General features: G+C 38.8%; 1 protein-coding gene across 5 annotated transcripts in view; it reads left to right on the forward strand.

Annotated features, from left to right (window-relative positions):
* Positions 1-20,000, forward strand: part of LOC123507225 (cyclin-dependent kinase-like 4) — a 112,628-nt gene that overhangs the window by 55,476 nt on the left and 37,152 nt on the right. The window contains exon 1 of one of the 5 annotated variants that reach the window (XM_045259944.1): positions 10,313-10,504. The exons of the other annotated variants lie outside the window; for them this stretch is intronic. Within the exon in view, the coding sequence (XP_045115879.1) occupies positions 10,467-10,504 (38 nt within the window). The 5' untranslated portion in view covers positions 10,313-10,466. Of the gene's footprint in view, positions 1-10,312; positions 10,505-20,000 lie in introns of those variants that run through there. 5 annotated transcript variants of the gene reach the window in all.

A 20,000-nucleotide genomic window follows, 5' to 3' on the forward strand; every position in this document is an offset into this window, starting at 1 on the left:
GCCTCTCCTTTTTCTACTTATTATCAGTTCCTTTAACCTCATATTACCTTTTTTTCTTATCCTTTCCTCTCCTTTTTTTTATTACTCAACTTCTTTAGTTTTATCTTTTATCATCCCTTTTTTTTCTTCCTCATTTTTCTTTTTTTTTCTCCTATCTTCACTTCCTTAAACTTCTAAACTTCCTCTGATCCTCATCCTCATCCTTTCCTTCCTTCTTTTCTTCTTCTAACACACATCCATTCAATTACACTGTTTTCCTTCTTTCCATATTTTCCTTCCTTCCCTCCTTCTTTTTCTTCTTAACTTTTAATTCAATTTTACCCTTCCTCAAAATCTTTATCCTTCCTTTCCTCTCATCTTCCTATTTCCTATTTCATTCCACCTTCAATCTAACAATTCCACTCTTTCATTCCCTTCAGTCCTTCCTTTCTTATCCTTTCATCCCTCCCTCCCTTTTGCCTCACCTTATTGTCGCCCTCTGCCATTACGAGTCCCGGGTGAGGGCTTAATTACACTACAGGTGAGGCGTTTCTCAGGTAGCAGGTGAGGGCTGGCTGGCTGGCTGGCTGGCCGCGTGTCAGGAGGGGCAGTGTGTCTTTACTTTTTGTGGTGGACCCAAAGTTATGGTGTTTATGATGTAGCGATGTGGGAATAGCGTGCTGTGAAAAATGTTTTGCTGCAGTGCTTCTTTCTTTTTCCAATAGGAGAGTAGGCGTGTGGTTAAGGACAATAGGTGAGGGTGGAGGGTGTGATATGAGGGCTTGGAAAAGTGTGACTATGGATAACAGGAAAAAAAAGGAGAAATTGTAATATTAATGTCCTTTTTCTGAATAAGAGTGTAGGCGTGTGGTTAAGAACGATTAGTGAGGATTGAAGGTGTAATATGAGGGTTTGTAAAAGTGTGGATATGGATAACAGGAAAAAAGAAAGGAGAAACTGTAATGTTAATATCCTTTTTTTCTGAATGTGTGATTAAGGATTGTAGATGAGGATGGAGGATGTGATGTGAGGGATTGGAAGAGTGTGAATATGAGTAACACAGTAAAAAGAAAGGAAAAAGTGTAAAGTTGATGTGTTTTTTCTTCTTTCTTAAGACAGAGGGTAAGCGTGTGGTTAAGAACAATAAGTGAGAATGGAAGATGTGATATGAGGGATTTAAAAGAGTGTGGATATGGGTAACACAGGGAAATAAAAAGGAAAAAAATTGTAATGCTGATGTGTGTTTTATTAAGTCAGAGGGCAGGCGTATGGCTAAGAACGATTAGTGAGGATGGAAGGTGTAATATGAAGGTGTGCAAGTCTGTGGGTATGGGGAAAACAGGAAAAAAAAAAAAGAAGAAGAAGGGAAATTGTAATGGTGCTGCAGTGTTTTATTGATTTATTTATCTATTTATTCAAAGGAAAGGAGGGTAGGAGAGTGGTCAAAAAGAATAGGTGATTTAGAAGGAGTGTAGCTATAGGTAGGTATTAGAATAGAAAGGGAAGGTATAATGCAGAGTCTTTCTATTTTAGAGTGAGTGTAGGCGTGTGGTTAAAGAGAATAGTTGATGATAGAAGATGCAATGTGTGATGTAGAGAGTGTTCAGGTGTAGATATGTATTAGAAAAGAAGGGAAAGATTTAATACAGGTTTTTGAGTGTATAGAAGGGTGTGGTTATGTGGTTAAAGAGAATAGTTGATGATAGAAGATGTGATGTGTGATGTAGAGAGTGTTCAGGTGTAGATAGGTATTAGAAAAGAAGGGGAAGATTTAATACAGGTTTTTGAGCGTATAGAAGCGTGTGGTTACAGAGTCTAGTTGATGACGTGATAGTGCTATTAGAAAAGATACAATGCAGTTTTCTTTTTTCATTCTTTTTTTTAAATGAGTGTATAGAAAATAGTTGATAAAAAGAGTGTATTAGAAAAGAAGAGAAAGATATATTGCAGTTAATTGTGTATAGAGGCGTGTGTTTAGCCCCTTCAGTACCACGACGCGTTTTCATCTACTTTCTGCTTACTATTTGGTGATTTTATACAGCTTCAGAAACTCATGTGGGGGATTAAAATAGGTAAGACTCTGGCCATTAATCTTCTGACCTCCATAGACCCTTCTTAATGTCAATAAAATGGTCTAATCGTACACAAATCCCAAGGTAAAATGTGTCCCAGTACTGAAAGGGTTAAAGAATATAGTTGATGGTAGAAGGGTAATGTGTGGTATAAGATAATGTGTAGCTGTGGATAAGTATTGAAAAAGAAAAGAGACCAACGTACTGGTTTATCATGGATCAGAAAATAGGTGGTTATGAATGACAACTTAAAAACAAAATAGCTGAGGATAGTGATGGGTGACATTAGAGGAAAGGAAGGACAGCCACGCCACTCTAAGGACTTATTTCTATTCAGTCCACCATCTTCTTAACTCGTTTTCTCTTATAAGTGTTCTGTTGCCTCAGGAGAAAACGGGAATATTCATGGCAGCGCAGTGCATAATACAATGGAGTGTTCCTGAAACCCTCTCCTTGTCTCTATTCTTATGCTGCAGTAACCTTTATGTGACTGAAGAGAGTTTGAGGTTAGAGTGATGGAAAGGTTACAAGTACTGCCCTATTTGACTTTTTGTGCTGGTGGGGAAGGATTATGTAATGTGTGTGTGTGTGTGTGTGTGTGTGTGTGTGTGTGTGTGTGTGTGTGTGTGTGTGTGTTTGTGTGTAATTCACCTCGGTCGTCTGCTGGTCACCCAGCCAGTCTTCCCCATTACGGAGCGAGCTCAGAGCTCATAGACCGATCTTCGGATGGGACTGTGTGTGTGTGTGTGTGTGTGTGTGTGTGTGTGTGTGTGTGTGTGTGTGTGTGTGTGTGTGTGTGTGTGTGTGTGTGTCATGCATCGGATAACGCTTACTCCACGGATGATAAGTGTAACATTCGCATGACTTCCTTCCTCCACCCACACCTTACTCCTACCCCACCACCCCTTGCCCCCTCCCGCCTTCACTACAACCACCCGCGCCATGGAGAGAGAGAGAGAGAGGGGGAAGAAACGTAAACTTAGACTACAGATATCGACATGTACAGATATAGACAGACTGACTGATAGACAGACAGACAGACAGATAGACATAGACAGACAGACAATAGGCATACAGACACTGACAGACAGACACATTCTCTTATAGGTGCAACACACAACAGGGTAATTGTACGTGAATCTTCTCATTATTTTATTACATCTCAGAATTACCTTCTTGTGACAAAATACAGTATCATGTTAAGAACAAATATTGTATTACATCAGTAGTATGTACGAGTATTTTCTTTGATACTCGTTAGATACTCGTATATGGAGTACGATATTTACATTGCTTGTGTAAATTTCCATTGGCAGTTACATGTGGAGAACACTTTGTATTTTATTTATATTCGCATTTCCCTTGACACTCATGCGTGAAATGCACTTTTCTGTGTGTTCAATGTTAATTCTGTAGTGAATTCATATAACCAGTACTTCATTCATTGTTCTCAAATGAAGTTATACAACAACAAAGCTGAATCTGGTTGTTTCCATCACCAGACACATTTACCACATATTAAACTAGTCACTATAGCATATAATTTTTTTATCAGTATCCCAATCAACAAGCTTTACATTTTTTCTTATAGATATTGACTATTATTTTATAGTAAAGCTACATATTTTGAAGACAGACTGTGCATTGCAACCAGCATTGTTCACAAGCCATCACTCACACTGCTACTTCCACCTCTGCAACTTCTAGCTACTATTACTACTACTATTTGCCCTGCCTAAGGCATTCAGCACACACACACACACACACACACACACACACACACACACACACACACACACACACACACACACACACACACACACACACACCGCGTAGTGTAGTGGTTAGCATGCTCGACTCACAATCGAGAGGCCCGGGTTCGAGTCCCGGTAAGTGGCGAGGCAAATGGGAAAGCCTCTTAATGTGTGGCCCCTGTTCACCTAGCAGTAAATAGGTACGGGATGTAACTCGAGGGGAGCGCCCCTCACCGGTTGGCACAGCTTCTCGCGAAGCCCTTGTCATCAGCTCTAGGGAATATCAGTGACGCACACCTAAAACTTCAGCGATCTCTTTGAGAGATAAAAAAAAAAAAAAAAAAAATCAGAATGTGTAACAAGAAGATGGTTAGTTTTGATGTGACGTCTCTGTTCAACTAACATTCCGGTGAATGGCGCCTTAAAAGCAGTTAAAAACTTTGTGACGAACACCTTCCATTGAGCAAGCTAGACTATGTGAGATTGGAGGAGTTGTGTGTGAGATTCGGATCGTTTTCCTTCGATAACAGGAGGGGCATGCGATGGGATCCCCATTAATCATGGACAATGATGCAAGAAAACGACCATTTGCTTGCGCATGGTGATTAAATCGACCCGTTGACCCGTTGGTTCAGATATGTGGACGACATATTAGTGATCACTGATGTGAGAACGAATATTAACAGAATGAAGGAGAGACTTAACAGTGTCCACCGCAAGATACAGTTCACTGTGGAGGAAGGGAAAGACGGATAGACTCCCTTCCCCGATGTCCTGATTATAAAAACAGGCAACAATGTTTCCTTCCGAGTGTAGAGAAAACCAACAAACAAGGACGACTATACACAAACACCACCTCAGTGCCCATGACATGCACACCAAAAAAGAGTTACGTATAGTGATAGAGTTTTTCCTACAGGCATACTGAGTGTGCAGTGATGTTTACCTCGATGAAGAAAATAAGCATATCACAGAGACATTCATCAAGCACAAGGTACCCTAAGGATCTCCGGGTGGACCTGAAGGGCAAGGCGCGGAGGATTTTGGAGAGGAAGGACGGAGAGGAACAAAAAAAGTATCTAATCCTCCCGGGGTCAGAGGTAACACCACGCTGGCTGTAGCACTGGAGGATGAAGAATATGAGTGCTTCACACAAGGCAGAAGAGCTACTACTGTGAGACAAGCCGGGGACTGGACACCAGGAAGCTGGGCGCTGATGACTTTTTTTTCAGTTTCAGATTTCATTTCTTCTAAGTAAAGAAGAAAAGAAGAAGAAAGAAAAGAGGAGGAGGAGGAGGAGGAGGAGGAGGAGGAGGAGGAGGAGGAGGAGGAGGAGGAGGAGGAGGAGGAGGAGGAAGTTGGTCGCTGATGACATTGTTGTTAATTTTTTTCTAAGTAGATAAGAAGAAGAAGAAGCAGAAGAAGAAAAAGAAAAAGAAGAAAGAGGAGAAGGAAATTGGTCGCTGATGATTTTTTTGTTCATTTTCTGTTTTTTCTACTAAATGAAGAAGAAGAAGAAGAAGAAGAAGAAGAAGAAGAAGAAGAAGAAGAAAGAGGGGAAGTTGGTCGATGATGACTTTTTTTTGCTCAAAATTTCTAAATTGAGTAGGGGGAGGAGGAAGAGGAGAAGAAGAAGAAGAAGAAGAAGAAGAAGAAGTCGGTCGCTGATGACTTTTTTGTTATTTTTTCTTTAAGTAATGAAGAAGAAGGTGAAAAAAAAGAAGAAGAAAGAAAAAAAGGAAGATGAAAAAAAGGAGGAAGTTGGTCGCTGATTACATTTTTTTTTCATTTTTTTCTTCTAAATAGAGAAGAAGAAGAAGAAGAAGAAGAAGAAGAAGAAGAAGAAGAAGAAGAAGAAGAAGAAGAAGAAGAAGAAGAAGAAAAAGAAAAAAAGGGGAAAGAAGAAGGAAAACAATTACATACATTTTTTTGATAATTTGACATACCTGTAGTATTTCACATCACACAGTACATCGGTGCAACATGCGCATATCTTCATGTAATTTTACGTCTCTTACATTGCACAGGTACATCAATGCAATGGTTTTTTTTCCACATTTTACATAATATTTCACAATGCATAAATCATCATTGCAATACATATATTTGTAAATCACTTCACATATTTTCACATTATATTCCATTTCACTCAACAAAAGCACGCACGGAGGAGGGTGGTGAGGTGAAGAGGAAGAAGAAGAAAAGAAGAGGAAGAAGAAGAAGAAGAAGAAGAAGAAGAAGAAGAAGAAGACGAAAAAAAAAAGAGTGATAGGGAGGAGGAAGTTGGTCGCTGATTTTTTTTGTGTGTGTTCATTTTCTGATTTTTCCTAAGTAGAGAAGAAGAAGAAGAAGAAGAAAAGAAGATGATGATGAGAAAAAGGAAGAGGAAGACGAAAAAAAGAGGAAAAGAATGTGAACCCGAAGAGAAGAAGGAGAAGAAAAAAGAGAAAAGAAGAAGGAAAACAAATACATACATTTTTATATAATTTCACATATTCACGTAGTATTTACATTACACAGTACATCGGTGCAACATATACATTCCTTCATAATACATATTTTACATTACACAGGTACATCAGTAACATCACTGTAACATTTCTTTCACGTTTTACATATTTCACAATACATAAATCATCATTGCAGTAAACATATTTGTAAATCACTTCACATATTTTCACATTATATTCCGTTTTCCCTCAACATAGTCACGCACGGAGGAGGAGGAGGAGGAGAAGAGGAAGAAGAAGAAGAAAGAGGAGAAAGTTGGTCGCTGATGACTTTTTCTTTGTTCGTTTTCTGATTTTTTTTCCTAAGTAAAGAAGAAGAAGAAGAAGAAGAAGAAGAAGAAGAAAAAAAAAAGAAGAAGAACAAAGAAGAATGTGAATCCGAAGTAGGAGAAGAAGGTGACAAAAAAAAAAAAAGAAGGAAAACAATTACATACATTTTTTTAATAATTTCACATACCTGTAGTATTTCACATTACATAGTACATCGGTGCAACATACGTATGCATTCCTTCATATAATTTTACATGTTTTACATTGCACAGGTACATCATTGCAATATTTTTTTTCACATATTTTACTTATTTCACATTGCATAGATCATCATTGCAATACATACACTTGTAAATCACTTCACATATTTTCACATCACATTTCATTTTCCCTCAACATAATCACGCACGGAGGAGGAGGATAAGGAGGAGGAGGAGGAGGAGGAGGAGGAAAAGTTCTTTATTCACACATTTGTAAATCATGTAACATATTTCTACATTACATTTCATTTTCTTTCAACAAAATCACGCACGGAGGAGGAGGAGCAGAATTTTCTACCCACACATTTGTAAATCATTTAACATACATTACATTACACATTACATTTAATTTTCCCTCAACATAATCATGCACGGATGAGAAGAACAGTGAAGGGTGATAATGTTTCCCTTGCAGTGTTTGGAGCTGTCAACCGCTGGGTGCTTCCTATATGTAACTTGATCATTTTTCTAATCTTTATCTGGCTCCGCGCGGGAACTCAAACTTGCAGGTTGGAGTTAAGACTTTTGTTTCCACCAATCAGCTTCCACTTGCCGCTCTGCCTCTCCTCCGGCATCTTCACTATTGTTTCTCTCTGTTTGTGTAAAGGAACGGTGCCTTTTCTGATGCACATGAACACTACACGTAGTTATAGGACAGTGACGATACGGATTAATCAACTTGCTGATCGCTTCGTGTTCATTGAAGAGACCTATTATACATACATACATACATACATACATACATACATACATACACTACAAAGCACAACATAGAATGATCGCACGCCAGACAAGCATTCATCACACAGATAGATAGATGGTAGATAGATAGATAGATAGATAGATAGACATTTATTGACCACAACCAAATATTACAGTTACAGGAGTACTTGGAAGGCATGGTCCATCAAAATTATTTCTGTAAGAACTTGTAAATGGCTTAAAACTGAATAAAACTTGAAACACATAAAACGTCCATTCATAACAAACAAACGCATGAAACACACACACACACACACACACACACACACACACACACACACACACACACACACACACACACACACACACACACACACACACACACACACACACACACACACACACACACACACACACACACACACCAATTGTCTTCCTCGGCTATACTCGTACTGAAGAGAAAATATTAAAGTTTCGCCATTCACAAGAAGAAGAGATCATTCCCATATTTTTCTACAGCATTACAACAACTGAGGAGATAAAAGTCATGAATTATTTTGAGTAGGTAATAAAGAATAAACGTATAAAAAAACAAATGAAATACAAATAGGTAAAGATAAGTAGAAAAATAGATTAAAGACCCAAAATTACATCAGTTATAATTCTCTCTCTCTCTCTCTCTCTCTCTCTCTCTCTCTCTCTCTCTCTCTCTCTCTCTGTTACATGTGCATTACCTTGACGTGGTTTTCGAGGCGGGATGTCAAGGGAGAGAGAGAGAGAGAGAGAGAGAGGGGGAGGGAGAGAGGGAGAGAGGGATGGAGAATCTGGGGGTGTTGGGGTGGGAGGAAGATCAATGAGAGGGTCAAGGGTATTAAAAAATGCCTGGTCCTTCGTGTGTGTGTGTGTGTGTGTGTGTGTGTGTGTGTGTGTGTGTGTGTATATTTCTGTCATCTCTCTCTCTCTCTCTCTCTCTCTCTCTCTCTCTCTCTCTCTCTCTCTCTTTCTCTCTCTCTCTCTCTCTCTCTCTCTCTCTCTCTCTCTCTCTCTCTCTCTGCTAACATCCACTGTGGAAGAAGACGCGAACTTACATAACACACACACACACACACACACACACACACACACACACACACACACACACACACACACAAAACACGAAAAAGAAAAAAGACGAATGAAAAAGATATGAACAGCCAAAAATACCAGAAAGAGAGAGAGAGAGAGAGAGAGAGAGAGAGAGAGAGAGCACCATCCATCCATCCAGCCAGTCAGCTCATCCATATCTCACATGAAGCAATACACGGAACTCTACCGATCTCTCGTCTCCTCTTTGCTCATCTCATCTCACTCTCAGGCTCTCAGTGTCCTTCGGGATGTCGTAAAGTGAGGGTGTGTTATTGTGGTGCCCGTCCCCCACCTCATGGCCGCGTGGAGTGAGCTTATCCAAGGGTATTGAGTTTGGTGGCCGTTGTTGTTTGATTGTGGTGGTTCAGGAAAATGTTGTGTTTTCTTTTCTTTTTCTTGGTTTTTCTTTTTTATGTTTCTGATTCTGTTTAGGAATTGTGTTTTGTTGTTATTGATGTTTTTTTTGTTATTTTTATTGGTATTATGTATAGAGTTATAAGATGGTCTCTCTCTCTCTCTCTCTCTCTCTCTCTCTCTCTCTCTCTCTCTCTCTCTCTCTCTCTCTCTCTCTCTCTCTCTCTCTCTTTTATTTATCTGCAACTTTTTTATTTTTAGCTTCTATATTCTCCTCAGTCGGTGAAGTCAGACGTTTGAAATGTTTTTTTTTTTCTTTCTTTCTTTAATTCGATAATTGTGTTGTGATCAATGGAGGGAAGAAGACTTACTGCCACTGATTCCTGCTTCCTCTCCTCCTCCTCCTCCTCCTCCTCCTCCTCCTCCTTTTTTCTTATGTTTTCTTTGTCTTTATTTTGATAATTATAATGATAATGTGCAGTTATTATTGTTATTATTATTATTATTATTATTATTATTATTATTATTATTATTGGTACTATTATTGTCATTGCTGTTACTACTACTACTACTACTACTACTACTACTACTACTACTGTTGTTGTTGTTATTGTTGTTGCTTTACGTAACCTACCTCTTTCACAACAGTTTATGATATTACTTCACTCCATCCTCCTCTTCCTCCACCTCTCCCTCCTTCCTCCCTCCTCTTCATCCTTACTTCAGTCTTTCTTTTCTCTCTCCTTTCATTCCTTAAAAATTTCTGTCTTTCTCCTCCTTTCCTTCCATTCTTTCCTTTCTCCATTTCCTACATTTCCTACTTTCCTTATATCTTTTGTCCCATCTTTCTCCTCACATATCTCCTTTCCTTCATAGTTTACATCTTCTTTATCTTCCCTTCTTTCCCTTTCCCTTCTATACCGCCCGTCCTTCTCTTAGCTTTTCCATATCTTTCCTCCCTTTTATTCCTCCATGTCTTTTCTTCTTTAGTTCCAGTTACAGTTATCTCCATTCCTTATAACAAAATTGTGGTGTATTTGTGTTCCTACTCACAACACTACCAACACAAATAGCAATACCATCACCACCAGCATCACTAACAACAGTAATAAACAGAAAACGCGACCTCGAAAAAAATAACACAGTCTACCATAAAAAACGCCAGAGCACCGCCATTTTCTATGATGCGTGGCTGCGCGTGTTCATGTATCTCTGTGTATATAATTTTCGGCTGACCTGGCTCTGGCTGGGTGGCTGCTGCTGCTGCTGCTCCTGTTGGGTAGTCAGTCGATTTTTGTCTCTGGTGGGGGAGAGACGTCGTGTGGAAGACCTCCTCCTCCTCCTCTTCCTCGACCCTCTCTTCTTCCTCCTCCTCTTCCTCCTCCTGCCTCTGACAACCGTACCAATGGACTGGCCGCCCCTCAGTGCTCCTCCGCAGACATGTTCAACCCAGACACGTCCTCCCTCAGGCCGCACTGGCAAGTGTTCAGAGAGAGAGAGAGAGTAGAAAGAGAAAGTTGTTGATACTGTCCTTAGGTCACGCGAGTAAATAGTGAGATATAAATAAAAGATAATGAGAGAGAGAGAGAGTTTGTGTGTTTGTCACCAACATTGGCCACGTGCATTGGAACGCATTTAAAGAATAATAATACCGATTAATAACTCAGACGTGTGTGTGTGTGTGTGTGTGTGTGTGTGTGTGTGTGTGTGTGTGTGTGTGTGAGAGAGAGAGAGAGAGAGAGAGAGAGAGAGAGATGTTCTGTGCGTTACCATATGCTAATAACGCTTGTAGTAGTAAGTGGCTAATACACACACACACACACACACACACACACACACACACACACACACACACACACACACACACACAGTAATAAGCACCTTCACACCTGGTAATTACGCACCTTTAGCACCTGAGAGTTTAAAGGTCCAAGCCTGTGATCAACTCCCTTCCTTCCTTCCTTCCTTCCTTCCTTCCTTCCTTCCTTCCTTCCTTTCTTCCTTCCTTTAATTACTCAATTTTGTTTTTCACTTCTAGTCTTTATTATTTTTTAGTTATTTTTATTTTCTTATTATTACCCATAGTCTTTTTTTCCTTTTTCCTTTTCCTTTTCCTTTCTTTTGATTCCTTTCTTTTTTATTTCTTCTTTCCGTGTCTTCATAATTTTTTCTCATTTTCTTTCATTTTCGTCGTATTTTCATATCTTCTGTATATTTTCCCTTCATTTTGTTTCTCAATTTTTTTCTATTCATCACTTCCTTTTGTAAATGTTCGGTTTCTCCTCCTCTCTTTCTTTTTAACTTCATTTTCTACTCACACAGTGCTCAACTAATTACAACTCTTACAAATATTCCTTCTTTTAAGTTATCGTGTTCTGTAGCAGAGAGAGAGAGAGAGAGAGAGAGAGAGAGAGAGAGAGAGAGAAAGAAATTAAGCGTCATATCCCATCATCTGTGTCACCTGTATTTACCTGTGTCGCTTTTGCCAGCTTCCTTTATCATTTTTTGCGAACCTTCCTCAAGAATTTCCTCTCTCTTTTTATTTATTATCTTCGTTTTCTGTGACTCCAGTTCGTTTTCTCTTCGCGTAACTGATTAACCAAGTTTTCTCTGACTGCAACTAAGTTTTTTCATCACATAGCTTATTATCCTTCCTATGACCGCTTTTCTTTTTTCTTTTTTTTTTTTTTTCCATCACGAAACTTATTATCTACCTTTTCTGTGACTGCAATTCGTTTTCTCTCCATTACCTGGGTTTTCTGTGACTGCAACCACCACAACTACCACCACCACTATCACCACATCACGTGATCGCAAATTGAGGCAGATTGGTAAGAGCGGAGACAGATTGGTGTGTTTCGATGCCCCAGCCAGATTTGTATGTAGAGTGGCAAGTCATGGCTACAGGCTACAGGGACAGGATGGGGTCACAGTGGGACTTACAGGTAGTGGATAGAGTTAGTTAAAGGGATAAATTATAGATAGGAATTATGTTACAGGTTGAAGATAGTTACAGTTTGAAATTGGTGTTAGTTACAATTCAGAGGTTAAAGTTACAGGTTGTTTCTCTTCTGTCCACTCTTCTCCTTCCTTCTTTTTTTTCTATCTTTCTATTTTGTTTTTGTTTGCCTTTTATTTTGTTTTCTTTCCGACGTCCTTCCTTCCATCTTTCCTTCCTTCTGTCCTTCTATCGTTTACTTTTATTTTGTTTATTTTCCTTTTCTCTCTGCCGTCTATATTTTCTTCTTCCTCTTTTCTTTTCTCTCCTTTCCTTTCTGCTATTCTTCTTTCTTCTTTCCTCTGTTCCTTTGTTTCTTCTTTCTCTCCTTTACGTTCCTTTTACTTATTTTCTTTTCCTCTCCTCTCCTCTCCTCTCCTCTCCTCTCCTCTCCTTTCCTCTCCTCTCCTCTCCTCTCCCTTCTGTAATCTCTTCTCCTCTTCTCTCCTCTCCTTTCCTCTCCTCTCCTTTCATCTCCTCTCCTTTCATCTCCTCTCTTTTCTCTTCTCCTCTCCTCTCCTCTCCTCTCCTCTCCTCTCCTCTCCTCTTTTTCCCTCCCTCCGTAACTCACCTCTCCCTCCTCCTCCTCCTCCTCCTCCTCCTCCTCCTCCTCCTCCTCCTCCTCCTCCTCCTCCTCCTCCTCCTCCCTCCTATGGCGTCGCTCCCTCACACGTGCACACAAACACCTGCCTGCTGTCCCACTTTAGTACACCTGTGAGGACAAAGCGTGTAGTGGTGGTGGTGGTGGTGGTGATGGTGGTGAAGGGCGGGTTTAGGTGTGTCTCTGTTGTTTTGCTTTCCTTTCTCCCGTTTTCTTTATTTTCTTAGGTCGAGGTGTTAGTTATTTTTGAGAATGTGTTACAGTTTTCCTTCTGTTTAGTCTTTTTTCTCTTTTTTTTTTCTTCGGTGTCAACTTTGTTATTATTTCTGTCTGTCTAAATACCTGTCTTTGTTCCTCCGTCCATTCTCTCTCTCTCTCTCTCTCTCTCTCTCTCTCTCTCTCTCTCTCTCTCTCTCTCTCTCTCTCTCTCTCTCTCTCATCCTAACCCTCGCCCCCACAGTGTACCTCTTCCCTCGTTTCTCCCGCTACTCAGGGGCGACAAGGCATGGTAGAGGCAAGACAGGTATAGGAGATCAATAAGGCTCATTATCTACCTGGTAACCTTCGTAGTGGCAGCATCCTTGTCCTCCTCCTTCATCGCCTTCTGCTGGTGTATATTGTATGATGTTTTTGTTGCTGATGTTGTTGTTGTTTTATGATTTATTAATTTGTTTAGTTTCCGAGACATATATTTTGTTTGTTTAATGTTTGCTTGTTTTGTTTACCTGATTGTTGTGTTTCAAGATTGTGTTGATTTTGCTTTTTTTTTTTTTATTTTCCTGTTTAAGATTTTTTTTTTTCATTATTTTTTTATCTTTTTAGTTTTATTGTTTTTTTTTAAGTAATTGTTTGTTTCGTGTTTTTTTTTTTTCAATTGAGTCGTTCGGATTTTTTTTTTTTTTTTTTTTTGGTGTTTTAACGTTTTCTCTTTTTTTTCATTTTTTTTTATTCTTTTGCTTTTGTGGTTCTCTTTCGTGTAGTTCTTATTTTTTTCCTTCGTTGCCTCACCTTTTCATTCTCCTTTTCTTTATCTTTTTGAATCAATTAATTATTTGTTTTTGTAATTGTTTTTATTGTTTAGTGGTTCAGATTCTTTCGTTGATCCTTACACCTTTTCCTTTTCCTTATAGCGTAGGTAGTCATATTGTTTAGGGTTTGTTTTTAATTGTTTGTTGGAAATCTTTCGTTGTGTTCTCTCTCTCTCTCTCTCTCTCTCTCTCTCTCTCTCTCTCTCTCTCTCTCTCTCTCTCTCTCTCTCTCTCTCTCTACATTAATTTCCTGTTATGGCTGTAATGCTTTTCTGTTTCTCATTAACTTATTTTTCATGCAACAGAGAGAAACTTGCTGCTAAGTCTTTGTTCATTCATCAACTTATTCCACGTTGTTTCCTTCCACTACCCTCTATTTACATGTTTCTTATTCTTATTTTTACCTTTCCATTTATTTATTTGTATCTATTTTCCTTCTTTTTGTAATGTGAAGCGCATGGTTGTAATCTCTCAGAAATTATTTTTTTCCTTTGCTTTTTTAATCTTTTAATAATTTTGATTTTTCTATTTCTTTAGGTTTATCTATCTCTTTTTATGCTTTCGTTTGTCGTTAAGTTCACGATACTCATTACGATATAAATTCCCTACAATATATCAGTTATTTCTTATCTCTTTAGATTTCCGATGTTAAGCCCTTCAGTACTGGGACGCATTTTTACCTTGAGTTTGGTTGGGTACAAGTAGACGACCTTATTTGTATTAGGAAAGGTCTATGGAGGTAAGAAGATTAATGAACAAAGTCTTTATTGTAATCCCAACATACGTTTCTGAACCAGTATGAAATTGCTAAATAGTGAAATGAACACTGGTATTGAATGTCCTGTGAACACAATGTCTATTAAGGTGTTGATTAATTCCGATTCATTTCCTCAGTTCCTGCATATTTCTTTAAACGTCCACTTTATTTATTCTTTTGTTTTATTCTTAAAGGAAAAAATGCTGCATCTGTTACGATGTTTCATAATAGGATGTTCATTTCCCTGTTATTCCTCTTATTTGTCTATTGTTTTACTAATTTGTGTCTATTTGTCCATTATTACGTTATTGGTGAGTTTATTTTGTCTATTTCTTTGTTTATCAGTCTATTACGATGCTCATTTATCTATTATTAACTTCATTCGTCTAATACATTATTCTTTTGCCTATTAGTAGCATTTGTCTGTTTCCTTGTTCATTAGTCTATTGCGATGCTCATTTGCTTATTATTAACTTCATTTGTCTAATACATTATCATTTTGCTTATCATTACCTCCACTTGTCTATTACTTTGTTCATTAGTCTATTACGATCTTAATTTGCCTATTGGTAACTTCATTTGTCTTATACATTGTCATTTTGCTTTTAAATCCTTCCATTTCTCTATTACTTTGTTCATTTATCCATCACGATGTTCATTTATTCATCTTATCCATCACGACCTTCAGTAAACCAACACGACCCTCATTCGTCTATCTAGGGTCGCCGCGTCCATCACGATGCTCTTCTCTCTCCTTATCCTTACGTGTGTGTGTCTGAGGTTACGTAAATACCGCGTTACGTGACCTTCTGGGCGACCTTGGGGAGGACTTCCATTTAGCAGTCGTGTCATTATGTGGTCGAATCAGAACCAATATAGAATCGGGTGGAGCTTTTGATCCCCTCACAGCATCCAGCTCTCCCTATGGATTTCTGTATCTGGTTTTCTTCTTCTTCTCTCTCTCTCTCTCTCTCTCTCTCTCTCTCTCTCTCTCTCTCTCTGTGGCTCATTTTCTTTATTATTCATAGATATAGGAAGGATTGAATGGAGGATTGAGAACTTTTTCTTTTTCTTTTTTTTTTTTTTTACTTATTAGGATTTTGTTCTTTTGTTTTGTTTGTGTGTATTTCTATCTGTGTCTGAATTAGTGGCTCTCTCTCTCTCTCTCTCTCTTCTCTCTTCTTCTTCTTCTTCTTCTTCTTCTTCTTCTTCTTCTTTCGCCGGTCAGCCAGAGTCCGCTACCTTTCTTCCTGGGACATTAGCAGTGGCTTTCAATAGACTCGGGATGACTTCTGGTAAGGGTCAGGAAGTCAACACACCGCTGACACTCGCTGATGCCGCCGCCACACGCACCACCACATCTTAGAGCCAGTTCCACAGCCACCCTTTGTCGTTTTCTAGCTAACCAACGATATCACTTCAGGTTTGTTTAGTCCCAGCCCCCCGCCTCTTTTTTTTTTTTTTTTTGGGGATGGTTCGGGAGTTGGATTGGCCTTTACAGTTTGTTTTTATTAACCTAGCCCCCCCACCACCGTAAAGAGAGAGAGAGAGAGAGAGAGAGAGAGAGAAAACACGTATTTGCTCCGGAGTTTACCAATAAGAAGAGTGTTTTGGTTGAATAAGTTACGAAAAGACTGAAATACTGTCCTGCTGCCTTACTAATTCGAATATTTTGCACGCTACCAAACGAGACTTCCAACAGCCAATTAGAAACAAACCTCAGACGAAACAATAACCTACGTCTTGTGAAAGGTGTGAGAATCAACTAAAGGATCCTGACATTAAATCGATCCCATTGTCTTTGTACGCTCCCAAAAGAAAAACAGAGAATGAAGTTGACTGTGGGAGCCGAATAAAGATGAAGTAGTTTTGTTAGTTAGCTGGCAAACTAAAGAGGATTGTTACGACCCCGACAAGGTTCCCATAATGACTGGGGCACCTGTCACTTAGTGGATTAATTCACTCATATAAAGTACAGAATACTGAGATGAATTAGAAAAGAGTGACTAACTAGGCTTCGTTGCAACAGTTTAACGCAAGGGTTAACTCAAGGATGTCAGAGAAATTAAAAACTATAAATAGGGAAAAATTTAAGAAAAGAGATTTAAATCCTTAACAAAATTTATGTACACACAAATGAGGCAAAATTAAACTTAATCACAATCAGGGATAAAGTTAAGGTACGTAGATAGTTAAAGCAATAATAATTACACCCAACGAAATAATATAAAGACAATCATGAAATACATCACCTCCAAAATAGAAATTAATCAGGAAATAAGTACAAACACGGCTGCCGAATACCGAAATAAGCGCCACTCACTGGGCGTCATTGCCACCTGCAGCACACAACCACATATACAAGAGAAATAACTGTTCGACACAGAAAATATAATAACTAGGTTGCTCAGGGATGTATAAACTATTATATGAGACTACAAAAATAATTAAATAAGTGAATAAATAAGGACAAACCTTATCAGAAGCAATAAGTAGATAACCACACCACACACTTGTCCTTCCCTCTGGCTGATCCACACAATCATAGATAAATCACCAACACACCAAAATATTAAGGTTGCTAGGCAATATATAAACAGGTTAACACCCAAAATACCGCCCTCTTGGTAACACAAAGGCAGGCGTCTCCCACGCGCTGCATAAAGATAATCTCACTAAATAATATAGGGTTAACACCCAATACACCAAAATATCCTCACAGCACTAATCACAGTGACCACAAAAGTGCCCAAGAGAGACAAAATCCTAGGTAATCAGGAACACAGAAAAGATAGACTCAGCCAAAGAGCTAGGGGAACGGAGGGCGGTACGCGGTGATGGTGAACAGTAGGCAGCCCACAAGGGTCTGGCACATGGGTTCCCAGCTCTTTGTCTCGAAGGGAAAGTATTACAACACATGTATTTTAGAATGTCAACGACATTCTAAAATACCATAGGCAGCCGCATTACACAGAAGTATATGAATATTACAATATACACACGAATCACGAAATACGAACATAGTATACAATGAGATAGTAAATGGATAAATAATATATATAGAAGATAGGTCATCCTGGGAGCATTGCAATAATACACAACAAATACATTGCTTGCAGGACGCCATTATATCTTAACCTAAAACACATTACATTAATGTGTGACGCTCATAAAAGGATGAATGTGAAAGTGGCCAGTAGGAAGCTTTCTAGATGATCGTGTTAACCTTCCCCTTCAACTCACGGTCTGCAGTGAAAGATAATAGAGTCACTTTGTGGATAATTGTTAGTTTTTGACACGACATGGCTCTTCAGTGTGTGTGTGTGTGTGTGTGTGTGTGTGTGTGTGTGTGTGTTTGTCTTCGAGTGTGTTTGGTTCAAGTGGGAAGGAATAATTATTTCTTAACTTTTGATGTCGTTATCACTATTGTTGTTGTTGTGGGTGTCAAGAGTGATTTTTTCTCTTTCCTTCTACTTCGTTTATATGGAAAGAAGAATAAGGTTTTCTAGTAGTAGTAGTAGTAGTAGTAGTAGTAGTAGTAGTAGTAGTAGTAGTAGTAGTAATAGTAGTAGTTGTTGTCGTTGTTGTTAGTCTTTCTATTGCTCTTCTTTCTCTCTCTTCATATTATTCTCATATTTGTTATTCTTAGTCATAATCTTTTTTCATCATCATAATTATCATCGTCGTTATTTTTCAGAGTTCCCACATCCCTTGAGTGCCAGAAAGAGCAAAACATTCTATTATACGTGATTATTGTTACTTTTCCAGCATTATCTTAAGTTATTCTTGTTCATATTACTATTTTTCATGCGTTTTTCCTTATTAGTTTCGATTTCCTGATGAATATAAACAGAAAGATAAGAGAATATCAGCGAAAACATCAACAGAGAGAGAGAGAGAGAGAGAGAGAGAGAGAGAGAGAGGTGCGGGGGTGGAAGCAAGGCAACCCAAACACAACACTTAACACTTTTACACTTCCTTCCTGAGAATCAATAATTCAGACACACACCACGTGACACGGGAGAGGAAGGGGAATGGGAAGGGAAAGGGGAAGGGGAAAGGGAAGGGGAAGAAGAAAGGGAGTGGGAAGGGAAGGGGAGGAAGGGTGAATGTGTACACCCGATAACTAAGAGGAGGAGGGAGGGTGTACATGTGTGTGTGTGTGTGTGTGTGTGTGTGTGTGTGTGTGTGTGTGTGTGTGTGTGTGTGTGTGTGTGCGTGTTTGGAAATAGAGTAGGTGGCAACAAAGTACAGTGAACTCAAAAGAACCACGTGTGTGTGTGTGTGTGTGTGTGTGTGTGTGTGTGTGTGTTTACTTTCTCTTCGCAGAAAGCTTGTCACGTGACCCTCCAATATTGATGGATCAATATTTTTGCCATGGAGAGAGAGAGAGAGAGAGAGAGAGAGAGAGATTTTCAAGCGTATAAGGATCGAGAAAATAGAGAAATGATAACAAATATTGAATGTTTTAAGTATATTATTGAAAAAAAATCGTTAAAAAGTCAATTAGTAGTTAAGAAAAAATAAGTGACAAATAGATAAGAACAACAGATCGTAAACAAATTAAAGTCATGTAGTTGGTGGTGGTAGTGGTGGTGGTGGTGGTGGTGGTGGTGGTGGTGGTGGTGGTGGCGGCGCAAAATGATAATCCATTACTTTTTAATTGTTTGTTTGCTTCATCTGTTCCCTAAACTAAGTTGAGTTTATTTCATGTGTTTCTCAGTTCATTTCACGCAACATCTTTTTATTGTATTTGTTTCATCTTTTTGTCAAATTAGGCAATTCAACATCTACGCGATTTAACTTTTTTTTTTTTTTTTGGCCCAAATCATTCAGTGTAACAGCTTTTCATTATTTTACTTATAATTTCTTTTCTTTTTATACTGTAACAACTTTCGGATTCAGTTTATTTCGTATTTCTCAAATTAGGCAATGCAGCATATTTTTTTTTTTTTAATATTTTGTGTATCTTATCCATTTCTCAGACTGGTGATGTAACTAACACCTCTCCGATCCTTGCGGATTTTTATTCCGATTTTGCGTCCGGTTTCATAAAATTACCAGAGGCAGGACTTTAAATTTGTCACTTAGGAACCGTTACCTGAGTTGATGTCATTCTTACCCTCAGACAATGAATTTCCTGAGATGTTTCCCATCGGAAACACCTGAATACAGAGAGAGAGAGAGAGAGAGAGAGAGAGAGAGAGAGAGAGAGAGAGAGAGAGAGAGAGAGAGAGAGAGCGCTATTCAGACGCAGTACGTTGTTCCTCTTCACTGGATCACTATCTGGACGCTACCTGGAAGAACCGTGCGTTTGGGGCTACTTTGGCATGTGGTGTACGTGTCATAAAGCTCCTTTGGTAGACTGTGTGGTTTACGCTTCATCTTGTGATTTACAACAAGAAGAAAATATATTTTTCTTTTGATTCTCAAGAAGAAAATACTTGTCTTAGTTTCGAGAGATTGTCATGGTTAGAGAATCTGAAACATGAATAGGATGTCTGTTTGAGTGCCAAAGCTCCCGTTCCGGCTCAACAAGGTGATGAATTTACAGTACCTGTGGTACAGCACACTTCACTCCAGCATACAC

The sequence above is a fragment of the Portunus trituberculatus genome, chromosome 21 (genome assembly GCF_017591435.1).
Source record: "Portunus trituberculatus isolate SZX2019 chromosome 21, ASM1759143v1, whole genome shotgun sequence".
NCBI classification, from domain to species: domain Eukaryota; kingdom Metazoa; phylum Arthropoda; class Malacostraca; order Decapoda; family Portunidae; genus Portunus; species Portunus trituberculatus.